This window comes from Cervus elaphus, chromosome 24, assembly GCF_910594005.1.
Source record: "Cervus elaphus chromosome 24, mCerEla1.1, whole genome shotgun sequence".
Classification (NCBI taxonomy): domain Eukaryota; kingdom Metazoa; phylum Chordata; class Mammalia; order Artiodactyla; family Cervidae; genus Cervus; species Cervus elaphus.
Genome location: NC_057838.1, coordinates 57,294,944 through 57,307,066, shown reverse-complemented (window position 1 = coordinate 57,307,066; position 12,123 = coordinate 57,294,944). Strand labels below are relative to the sequence as shown.

Genomic DNA, 12,123 nt, shown 5'->3' with positions numbered 1-12,123 from the left:
ATGAATGAACCTCTCTCTCAATTTGGCAAACACTTAAGTTGAAAGTACCCATCTTGGTTGTCCACAGAACATAATCTGTTCTTGAGAAATTTATAGTGCAGAATACGAGAGTATATAAAAACAGCAGTTTTTAAACTGAAATCTAGAGGTTCCCAGAGAACCTGAGTTTGGGCTTCGATGGAGGACATGCCCCAAACCTCATAAATCTTATCTGAAATGTGAATGTTGATCTTTGGGGCATTTTTTGTGGAGAGAAAGTCCATAGCCCTTGCCAAATTCTTGGTGGATCTTATGACTGCAAAGGTTAATAGAAGGTTTCATTGTTATACCTCTAGTGTTATTCTGATTGTGTTAGGAATTGTCAATCTCATTATCCTTAGCTTGTCAAAACCCTTTTGTAGGAAATAATCCTCTTCTTCACTTATGAAAGTCAGTTTCCTCTTCAGCCAAATCTCTGGGTATGGTTAGGGAGGCATCCATGAATAGGGGTTTTGGCTCTCCTGGGCTCACCTTGTTTGGTTTAATGTAATAATCATCTGAAACATAAGTGGAATGCAACCCCAGCTGACTGGAACTCATTGCTTCTGACTTGTCTTTTCATTTATTAACTCATTTGCTATTGATCACAGTAAATGAATGAATGGGTAATCCATGTGTAGGTGGAAAAAGCACAGTTCAGAGGGTTTCACTAACTTAGTCAAGATTGCCAAGATAGTAAGTATGGAGTTTTGACTCACCTGGAACCAAATTCTCCTGATTCGCAACCCATTTTAAGGGTACTCAGTATTTGTTTTAATCAAATATATTAAGCCACATAGACATGGAAATGAATGTCATGAAGAAAGTCTCATTGACCCCTGGAAGCAAGAGGCGTATCATTCTATACAGAGTTTCCTGCGGAAGCACCAATATAAAATGAGTGACCAGAGAGAGAGGGGGGAACTGGTGGGCTAAAGTCTTTACTGTGGTTTTCTTGGGAAGAAAGAGGCAAAACAAGATAAGCAAGCTTAAAATTGAATAATTTCAGTTGGCTCCGGAAGTGTAGTGGCTACCCTTAGTTGTCTGGTACCTGCCTGGCCCTGGAGTGATGAGGGCAGGTGGATACTGGCCCAAGGTATGCACACCTGATAGAGAGAACTGAGCTCAATGGGGTTTGGGTTGGTTGGTTTGCATATCAAAGGTATACTTGAAGGCAAATTGTTTACTGTTTCCAAAATTGGCTAACCCTGGCATGGACAGTTTCTCCAGAACTATAAGGCCCCAGATATCAGAGCATCAAAAATACCCTGTGAATGAAGTTAATGATGCTGGATAATCTAATGAATTGTATCACCCACCTTTGAGGATGTTTGTAGCCTGACTTCCTACTGCTCAATGAAGTGGTGTGTAATCTCTTTTCCAGTATGCTAAACTAGGTTACAGTCTCTAGGTAACCCTGAGACAGCCATCTCTTTCACTTGGCAAATAAAACTGGATTTCCATCCCTGGCCAGAAGATTACACATGGCAGTTTTTTCTGAATTAGGATATTTTCAATACCTCACATGAGATATGAGGCACTGTGCTTGAGAGGAAGGTGATTTTACAGACTCTTAGAGCATACCCAAAATGACAGTCTGTTTTTCAAAATGATCTATGATATTCATTTGTTGAAATTTTATTACTTTTGTAATTTAATTCAATTTATCCCATTTTATTGCTGCTCAGGGCACTACTACCTTATTTGCCTCTCTTGTCCTTCTGGATAAGGATGTTTCTTATTTTATTATAAGCATGATGGCTTCTAGATTAAAGCAGCCTGCTCAATAAAACTGTTTTCATTGGCATCAACCATCTCTGAGCCCACCTCTACTCTTGTAGAATTTTCATGCAAACAAATATTGGCAGTGATTTATGAGGCATTTTTGTGGTTAATCAAGTTCCAGCTCTCATTTTCTGCTTAGAGATTAAATATTTTATTCAGAAATGCTTCCCTGCATCAGAAATCATAGAAAAGAGCAAATTGCAATAGAAGTTGGTTGTGATTATTTTTTGTGAGGATACAGACTAAGAATATAGTAATATCAAATTGACTTTAAAAGACAAAGCCGTCAGATGACTTCTTTCTGAAGCCAAAGTTGTGTACTATTTTTAAGAAATCATGGGGATATTTTAGGGGATAGTTGAGTTGGTCTATGAGTCAAAAGGGATAGGAGTAGGTGAGAAGGTGAGTCCACATGCTTGTTTGCAGAGGCTGCTGCTTCAGTTCAGTTCAGTTCAGTCACTCAGTCGTGTCCGACTCTTTGCGACCCCGTGAATCGCAGCACTCCAGGCTTCCCTGTCCATCACCAACTCCCGGAGTTTACTCAAACTCATGTCCATCAAGTTGGTGATGCCATCCAACCATCTCATCCTCTGTCGTCCCCTTCTCCTCCTGCCCCCAATCCCTCCCAGCATCAGGGTCTTTTCCAATGAGTCAGCTCTTCACATGAGGTGGCCAAAGTATTGGAGTTTCAGCTTCAGCATCAGTCCTTCCAATGAACACCCAGGACTGATCTCCTTTAGCTGAATGGAAATATGGAACATGTACATAGGTGTGGGCAGTGATATGTACTGGATGATTCTTTTAGCAAATTTTATTTATACTTATAATCCATATGAGTTGCATGTTTTTATAGTTAAGGATACTGGATTTGTAGTTAAATGCTATTTTAAAGTAAAAGGTCGCCTTCCTTTCTAAAAATAAGAGTAAAGACTGTATATTTGAAGGCTCCTCAGTGCCCTGTGCAGCCCTTTCCTTTGTATTTGGATGCGGTAGTGGGGCTATTGTAGTTTCAAGAAGCAATGCTTTGTGTATGAACACCCAGCTCAGCAGCTATAGACATCTTAGTACAGGTCTGCTTTTTCTTGAGAAAAGAAGAAACTGTAGTTGACTGATCCTGCTTGCCCAGTCTGATTGGTGTCTGATGTTCCTGTTTGTAGGATTGACACAGACTTCTTTAAAAATACCATCTTGATCCAGCTTCTCTGTTTTTTTGTTTTTTTTTTTAAAACCATCCAATGGATTGTAAACTCCTTGAAGTTTAGCCTCAGTCCTTGGCAGTATGTAGAAACACCTTTATTGGAAACGACTTCAAAGATTTCTTAGTTCCCATTCCGGCTTTTTGTTCAGGCCTTATCTTTTTGGTATCTTTCTGAAGTGTTGGACTCCAGTCACTTGTTTCAGACTCACCATGGGTGCTTCTAAAAAACACAGTTCCCTGGGCCAACTTAATCTGAGTTTTTGAAGAGCAGCTGCTGGGGATTGGTGATTCGAATGCCCAGTGAAGTCTGAAAACTTTCACCCCCGTGGCCAGGCCACTGCCATTTCTCACTTTCAGTGTTTTGGTGGCCCCTACTTAGTGGCTCTGCTTCTCTTATCCCCCTGTGGCCGTGGTTCTCAAACTTCGATGCACATTAAAATGTTCACAGGGAGATTAAAAGTTGGGCCTTGCCTCCAGAGGTTCTGATTTGATTGTCTGGAATGGGCCCTGTGTATTCAAAATTGTAAGAACATCACGGGAAATTGGAATGGACAACCAGAATGAGTACAACTCTCCAAGGCCTGTTCACACTGCAGAATGATCCTTTCACAGGATGTGTCAATTCTTGTCAGGCTTCTACTCAGTTCCTCCTGTGGCTTCTGTTCTTGCTACAGAAAAAGCCTAGCCTCTTAACAGAGGCTGCAAGGCCCACATGATTAGGCACCTGTTGTCTGTCCAAGTTCATTCCCTACACTCTCTCCTACTGGACTTCACTTCATCCACACTGGTCTTGTCAATATCCCTTGAGTAGCCCTATCTCAAGACTTTGTACCTTCAGCTACCTTCACCTGGAACAATCTTCCCCAATAGCCATATGTCTTGCTCCCCTACCTCCACCCACATTTTGTCCAGATCTCTGCTCAAGTATCACCTTATCAGGGAGGCCTTCCCTTCCTCCCTTTCTAAAATAGCAGCCGTCATCACTGTCCATTGTTTAATTATTTCTTCTTTTATTTCTTCATAAGCTTTTAATTTGACAATTACCTAAATGTTGCATATGAATCTGCCATTTATCATCTGTTTTACTCTCATGAGAATGTATGCTCCCTGAGCACAGAGAGGTTTTTTTTTTCTCTTCATCCATTGTATCCCCAATACCAAGAATGGGCCCTGGCACATAGTTGGTGCTCAGAAGTTACTTGTGACAGATGGATGATGGATTCTTGGACTGTCTCAAAAGCCAGGGCTTCAACACTGAAGTGAGTTGTGAGGGCAGCAACAGCCTGTTTGCTGGCTGTGCAATTGCCCCATTATGGCTCTACTGGCAGCCAGTTTCCCTCCCGTCTTTTAATGTCTGTAGAAAGGAAATAATTTGATTCATTATCTTCACAAGGGGACTTCCCTGATAGCTCAGTTGGTAAAAGTCCACCTGCAATGAAGGAGACCCCAGTTCGATTCCTTGGGTTGGGAAGATCCCGGTGGAGAAGGGATAGGCTACCCACTCCAGTATTCTTGGGCTTCCCTGGTGGCTCAGTTGGTAAAGAATCTGCCTGCGGTGCAGGAGACCTGGGTTCGATCCCTGGGTTGGAAAGATCCCCTGGAGAAGGAAAAGGCTACCTACTCCAGTATTCTGGCCTGAAGAATTCCATGTCCTGAATAGTCCATGGGGTCGCAAAGAGTCGGACACAACTGAGTGACTTTCATATTCAACAACATCTTCACAAAGTCAAGCTACCCTATGTTCACCAAAGGTAGAGAGGAATGGCACCCCTCTATGTTTTTGGAGAGAATTGCATCTATATGAGCAAGAAGCAACAGTCTGTTTTGGAAAAACTGGACTGAGTTCTTTATGTCATCTGGGAAACTTTATACTAAGTAGATTAAGTGACTTTGAACTTGGAAATATCCACATCCTAGCAGTTTATTGAGCTTTATTGGATTTGTAGAACATTTAAAGACCATCCAAACTCAACTGGGAGATCAAAATGAACTAACAGGTTGATGCAGACCTCTCCCCTTCTGCCTTTTTGCAGCAGTACTGAAAGTGATGCCCTCATGCCTGTGGATGATGAACACAAAGACCTGGCTTTCTGGTGTGTTTTGCTGTGTCCTGATAACTTCCCTGGTCTGATCTTTGCCATGGACCCTCCCCATTGCCATCCGTGCTGTGAACCGGACCTTCAGAACTATCCCTATTGCCTCTGCTAAGGAGCCTTGCCATATATTGTAAAAGTAGTTGGCCTCAAGGCAGATTTGTTAAAGTTTATTTGATGGAGGTTCTTAAGAAATAAATCCCCAATTATTGGAAATAAAATCCATCAGGTTACAGAATCTGCTAGAGGCAGAAATTAGCAATTTGACTGTTAGTCACAGAGGTTTTGCATTCATTTCATTGAGCAATGGAAGTAAGGCAGCCCACTCTGCAAGATGCAAGGACAGAACTTAATTTCCACATATCATCTCTTCTCCTTTTTGATTTTCACTGGTAAATTTACTCTTCCTATGTCCTTGAAGAATGGTTCAGGAAGTAGCAGTGTCATTACTTTATTTTCATTTAAAATGATCTTCAATTATTAAAGCTATGTTTATTCATTTGTAAAAACATTCAGAGGATATAGAAGTTTACAGAGTAAAACGTGTAAGTCCCCTTTTAGAAAAAAAACAGGATTCTGTGCTACACAATATTCCACAACTTGCTTTCCCCCTTGCTAATTTATAATGGATATATTTCTTATGAGTACATAGCTGTATGATATTCCACTACATGAATGTCCCAAGACTTTTTAGACAATTGGCTATCAAAAGAAACTAGGGATTTAGCAGGTTTTAATCATTACAAATGATCAGTCTTGGGTGTTCATTGGAAGGACTGATGCTGAAGCTGAAACTCCAATACTTTGGCCACCTCATACAAAGAGTTGACTCATTGGAAAAGACCCTGATGCTGGGAGGGATTGGGGGCAGGAGGAGAAGGGGACGACAGAGGATGAGATAGCTGGGTGGCATCACCGACTCGATGGACATGAGTTTGAGTAAACTCCGGGAGTTGGTGATGGACAGGGAGGCCTGGTGTGCTGTGATTCATGGGGTCGCAAAGAGTTAGACACGACTGAGTGACTGAACTGAACGTCATTCAGAAGTGAACTGAGCTGAATCATTACAAATAATAAAGGTGAATATCTTTAGCCTTTTACAATTTTGTGTATTTATGAAAATGTCTAAAACCAAGTCATAGGACTTTAAGAAGACATGCATTGTACAACTCTTCATACTCCTGTGACTTCGTGTCATCTCTGTTATCTGCATGGCCCCCACAGGCATTTTATTTGTTATCCTGACTATAAGATAAATTCCTAAAAGTAGAATTACTCAGTCTGAAAAAACTACAAATATAAAATGCTATTGTTACACTGCGCTCCAAAATATTTATTTTGGAATAAAGTCCCTTTATGCTGTTGCCAGTTGAAAGGCATTATTGTGAGAAATCCAGGGCATGAACCCAGTATTGTTTGATTATGTTTATTTTATAGGCAAAGAGACAACGAGTCATTTCCATGCCATTTCTAGCTCAAATAAGGGGGCCAGTACACTGGAAGCCAAAGACTGCACGTAAATGGAAATATTTAACATGATCCTGATTTTTCTTTCTTAAGCAATCAAATGCAAACCAACCAAACAAGTATAATGCTATAGATCTCTGCACACACCTGAGCCAAGGGATGGTGCTGACTAGAGAAGCTGTGGTAGTGTCAGCAGGAGAGGCAACAGTGCTGGTGAGGGGTTCATGGTGCTGGTTTTTACGGTTGTGGTTGTAGCTCAATTATTGTTGCACAATCATGTCTGGTCTGAAGTTTGATGCAGTCCTACTGGTTTTCCAGATATGCTGCGATCTTTTAAAATCAGGAACTATAGACATTTTTCTAATGGTTCACAGTGTTGTTTGGGGTTTTAACTTTGCCCCCAGGAGAGAACTCAGTTTATTCTCTGGTTCTGCACCTGGATGGCAGAGGAGGTTTGGCACCTGCAAGTGCCTTTGCTCACAACAAATACGCTGTTTTGTGTCAGGTCTTTGCCTTTTGCCTGCAAAGATAGACTCATAGCTTCATTCTCTAGAGCTCTCTCTTGTGCTTCCTGCTTTGTTAAAAACTTGCTTTCTGCAGTTTTTTTTTTTTTTTTTGTAATCAGTCTGAAGCTTCCTTTTAAATAACTTGAATTACAAATGAAAGCTGAATATTTATTTAAAAAAAAAGAAAAGCCTGGGACTGGTTCGGCTCCTGTGGGGGCTAGTTCTAGGTCTTGCAGCTGGTTGGGTTGACAGATCCAGCATCTCCAGGAAATTAAGAGTAGACCTCAGTGTTATCCTGAGGTCTTGGAAGACCTCTCTTATTATATCAGGACTTGATGAAACTGAGCAAGTTTACCTCACTTTACTTAATTGAGTCTCAATTTTCCCCCAAATCAGTCATCTTCAGCTAAAGCCACCAGTGGCCAGGCAGGAAAAGTGAGGAGGGGACAGCTCTGTGTAGAAAGGTCAGTGGTAACCGGTTAGGGCATATGAGGTTGCATCTTCTTTTTTTTTTTTTTTCCCCAAAGACTCAGAATCTCCTAATTAAAAAAAAGAAAAGTATCCATCCTCCCTGTGTGATTCCATTGGGAATAGTGTCCAAAAGAGCTAAGAAAACGGGAGAGGCAAAGGCATGTGTGTCTGCTCATGCCCTGGAAGCCCCCTTGCAGGTGCTGTGATGGATGAAATGACTGCCTCACTGAACACAGATGAGGACAGACTAAGGCAGCACAGTGATAATGTGTGTGTAAGCATCTCTTTAAGCTGGAAATAAACCATCCCATAAGAACTAGTCTTCAAGTTATGTCTCAGACAAGAGGGTACTCATAGCTAAAACAAAGTCTTCCTTTTCACAGTCAGCTATGAGTATTTACGTTTTTATCCAGTCATGTACTGAGTTGTAACGTTCCAAGTTGTGTGCCCCATCAAAGCAGAACCACCCTTATTCCTTGTCAGCTGGACGGTCTAGTGGAGCTCAACCTCACAGATGTAAGCGCACAAGATACTAGTTCACTATAGTCGAAGTGAAGGCTCTAAAGGAACGGTAGGGATTCCCGACCCAGACTGACTGAGCGGAAGGGACATCACCTGGAAAGATTTTGGGGCCACATATGGAACATAATTCATTTAACACCATGTCTGAATTTTACTCAGTCACAAACCATTGTTCAAGGACTGACTTGACCTGCTGGAAGAGTTTTGTTTGGACTGCGTGGTGCTGATCCACATACCATTTAAAGTTTAAACTGCGTGCTGGGCTCAGTCGCTTCAGTTGTGTCAGACTCTTTGCAACCTATGGACTGTAACCCGCCAGGCTCCTCTGTTCATGGGATTCTCCAGGCAAAAATACTGGAGTGGGTTGCTGTGCCCTCCTCCAGGGGATCTTCCCAACTCAGGAATCGAACAGATATCTTCGGCATGCTCCTGCATTGCAGGCTGGTTCTTTACCCACTGAGCCACCTGGGAAGCCCAAAGTTTAAACTAGAGGATTTTAACCCTTTTTATTTCTTGGTTTTCTTCCATCTAACCCTCATGTACAACTTTGGGAAGTGGGTTGCGCTTTTTTTTCAAAGAATTCTGGCCTTATGAGAGATTTGAGAAGGCAGTAGAAAATGAGAGATTCAAGGTTTTACATGTGTTCTTGAGTCTTTAGGAGCCAAACTTTAGGAAGGCTAGAGAGGGTTTCCTTTGGTCTCCTGGCTACAGGCTGTGCCTCTCATTCCAATTAATTACCACAACAGATGGTAAGAGAGTGTCTGCAGCCTGTCCTCACCACTGAGGGAGGGGGGCATGCCGAGGGTCTTTCAGTGATGTTTCTATTCCCAAGAAGAGCACACTTCGTACTTCCTGTACAGATGAGGAAAATGGTTGCCGATTTGGTCCAGACCTGGATGATCTCTGTCCATATGTGCGTAGCAAACCCAGGCCTACAATGCTGCCAGTCTCCTGTTTCAAGTTATTCTTCTCTGTTGCAAGTTGCACACCGAAAAACAACCACCACCAGTGCCATATGGTTTAAAAGATCAAAGACCCAGTTCTGAATATATTTCTAGCTGACTGTACTTCAAATGTCTTAAACATGTTTCTACAGATGGGGGGCTTGGAGCATTAAAGAGGTAAACCACATGTGTGTGAGCTGTGCTTGTGGTCTGGGCAGGAGGGTGAAAAGTGAAAACCACTGATCTGTGCGTTCCTCTTCCTCTTAGGTTCGCATCTTCACGTACCTCATTGGACGAGAGGCTGCTTTTGCAGACAATCTCAAGTGGATGGCCTGTGCCAACAAAGGTAGGTCCCCTGATGAGTTCAGTTCTGAATAACTTCTCTGTGGATGTGCAGAAATAGAGATAGTCATGAGGAAGTGGAGAATTCTACCAGAAGGCTGTGAATTCTTAGATAAGGTCTGGATGTTTCTAAATTATTATGATCGATTTGGAACAGATTTCTCCAAAAATGTATGTAAAACGTTGAGGTTATAGTAAAGTGGAATGGTTAAGCCGTTCTACTCTATTCCTTAGTAGCTGAGTGACTTTGGGAGAATTACTATGGCAGAACCATTTACTGTGCACCAAATATCAATGTGCTCACCATTCCCAGCCACCTTGCACTAGTTCAATAGGCCAGTAGGCTTTAAGCAAATCCAACCTGGGTCATTTATGAGCTAAAACACATATGGGCTGATGTGGTGGTGTCTACACTCTCTTCTGCTCTGGTGAACTCTGAAGTGACATAACAGGATAGATGAGATAGTGAGGGGGCTGTGCTTTTGATTTTCTTTTTCTTCTTGGTTTATTTCTATATCCCATGGCATTTTTCTTGTCTATACATAGACTTTCTCTGCTAGGGCATGTGCCTATCAAAAATAGCTATCTCATGCCTGCTGCTAAGTCATATCAGTCATGTCTGACTCTTAGTGACCCCATGGACTGTAGCCTACCAGGCCCCTCTGTCCATGGGATTTCCCAGGCAAGAGTACTGGAGTGGGTTGCCATTGCCTTCTCCCATCCCATGCCTAGCATACTCATTTGTTCATATAACACCTGTGTGAAAAAATGAGCTTATATCTCCTCCATTTGAGATTGATTCAGTTCAGTTCATTTGCTCAGTAGTGTCCGACTCTTTGTGACCCCATGAACTGCAGCTAGCCAGGCTTCCTTGTCCATTACCAACACCCAGAGCTTGCTCAAACTCATGTCCATCGAATTGCTGATGCCATCCCACCATCTCATCCTTTGTCGTCCCCTTCTCCTCCTGCCTTCAATCTTTCCCAGCATCAGGGTTTTTCCAGTGAGTCAGTTCTTCGCATCAGCTGGCCAACGTATTGAAGTTTCAGCTTCAGCATCAGTCCTTCCAATGAATATTCAGGACTGATTTCCTTTAGGATTGACTGGTTTGATTTCCTTGCAGTCTGAGGGACTCTTCAGAGTCTTCTCCGACACCACAGTTCAAAAGCATCAGTTCTTCAGTGCTCAGCTTTCTTGATATTCTCACATCCATACATGTCTACTGGATAAACCATAGCCTCGACTAAGATGGACCTTTGTTGTCTCTGCTTTTTAATAAGCTGTCTAGGTTGGTCATAACTTTTCTTCCAAGGAGCAAGCGTCTTTTAATTTCATGGTTGCTGTCACCATCTGGAGTGATTTTGGAGCTCAAAAAAATAAAGTCTCTCATTTTTTCCATTGTTTCCCCATCTATTTGCCATGAAGTGATCAGACCAGATGCCATGATCTTAGTTTTCTGAATGTTGAGCTTTAAGCCAACTTTTTGACTCTCCTCTTTCACTTTCATCAAGTGGCTCTTTAGTTCTTCTTTGTTGTCTGCCGTAAGGGTGGTATCATCTGCATATCTGATGTTACTGGTATTTCTCCCAGCAATCTTGACTCCAGCTTGTGCTTCATCCAGCCCCACATTTTGCATGATGTACTCTGCATATAAGTTAAATAAGCAGGGTGACAATATATAGCCTTGACATACTCCTTTCCTGATTTGGAACTAGTCTGTTGTTCCATGTCTGGTTCTAACTTGCTTCTGGACCTGCTTATAGATTTCTCAGGAGGCAGGTCAGGTGGTCTGGTATTCCTATCTCTTTAAGAATTATCCGCAGTTTGTTGTGATCCATGCAGTCAAAGGCTTTGGCATAGTCAATAAAGCAGAAGTAGATGTCTTTCCTGGAACTCTCTTGCTTTTTCGATGATCCAGTGGATGTTGGCAATTTGATCTCTGGTTCCTCTGCCTTTTCTATATCCAGCTTGAACATCTGGAAGTTCACAGTTCATGTACTGTTGAAGCCTGGCTTGGAGAATTTTGAGCATGACTTTGCTAGCGTGTGAGATGAGTGCAATCGTGCAGTAGTTTGAACATTTTTTGGCATTGCCTTTCGGATTGGAATGAAAACTGACCTTTTCCAGTCCTGTGGCCCCTACTGAGTTTTCCAAATTTGCTGGCATATTGAGTGCAGCACTTTAACAACATCATCTTTTAGAATTTGAAAAAGTAAAACTGGAATTCTATCACTTCCACTAGCTTTGTTCGTAGTGATGCTTCCTAAGGCCCACTTGACTTTGGACTGAAGGATGTCTGGCTCTAGGTGAATGATCACACCATCTTGGTTATCTGGGTCATGAAATATTTTTTGCATAGTTCTACTATGTATTCTTGCCACCTCTTCTTAATATCCTAACTGATTAGCAACTCTAAATTCTGATTTCAAGCCTCCTTCTTCCTCCCCCCTGCAAAATTATGACACCCAGATTGGGCAAGGTCTTCCCCATCCTGAATTACATAGGCAAAGATAAGCCCACAAAGAAAAATACCAACAAATATGCTCTGCAGGACTAAGCTTTGAGGGTAAATGGATATGGAAACTTCTCAGAATATATGTGTATAGCCAAGCAAGTAAACCTCTGCCTCAGTTTTCTTTGCTTCACATTGTCTTTAATTATCTGCTTCTACTTGAAGCAAGTCTCAACTTCCTCATCTAAAAAGTGGAACTCTGCTTGAAAGATTTGAACATTTCCTTGAATCTCTAGAATAACATGTTCAATTATTTTAGCTTATT

General features: G+C 41.9%; 1 protein-coding gene across 4 annotated transcripts in view; it reads left to right on the top strand.

Annotated features, from left to right (window-relative positions):
* CACNA2D3 (calcium voltage-gated channel auxiliary subunit alpha2delta 3) overlaps positions 1 to 12,123 on the top strand; it is an 846,876-nt gene that overhangs the window by 561,338 nt on the left and 273,415 nt on the right. For all 4 annotated transcript variants that reach the window (XR_006337469.1, XM_043885641.1, XM_043885642.1 and 1 more), the window contains exon 12: positions 9,272 to 9,350. Coding sequence is in view for 3 of the 4 variants with exons in the window: in XM_043885641.1 (XP_043741576.1) it covers positions 9,272 to 9,350 (79 nt within the window). In the remaining variant the exon portion in view is untranslated. The remainder of the gene's footprint in view (positions 1 to 9,271; positions 9,351 to 12,123) is intronic.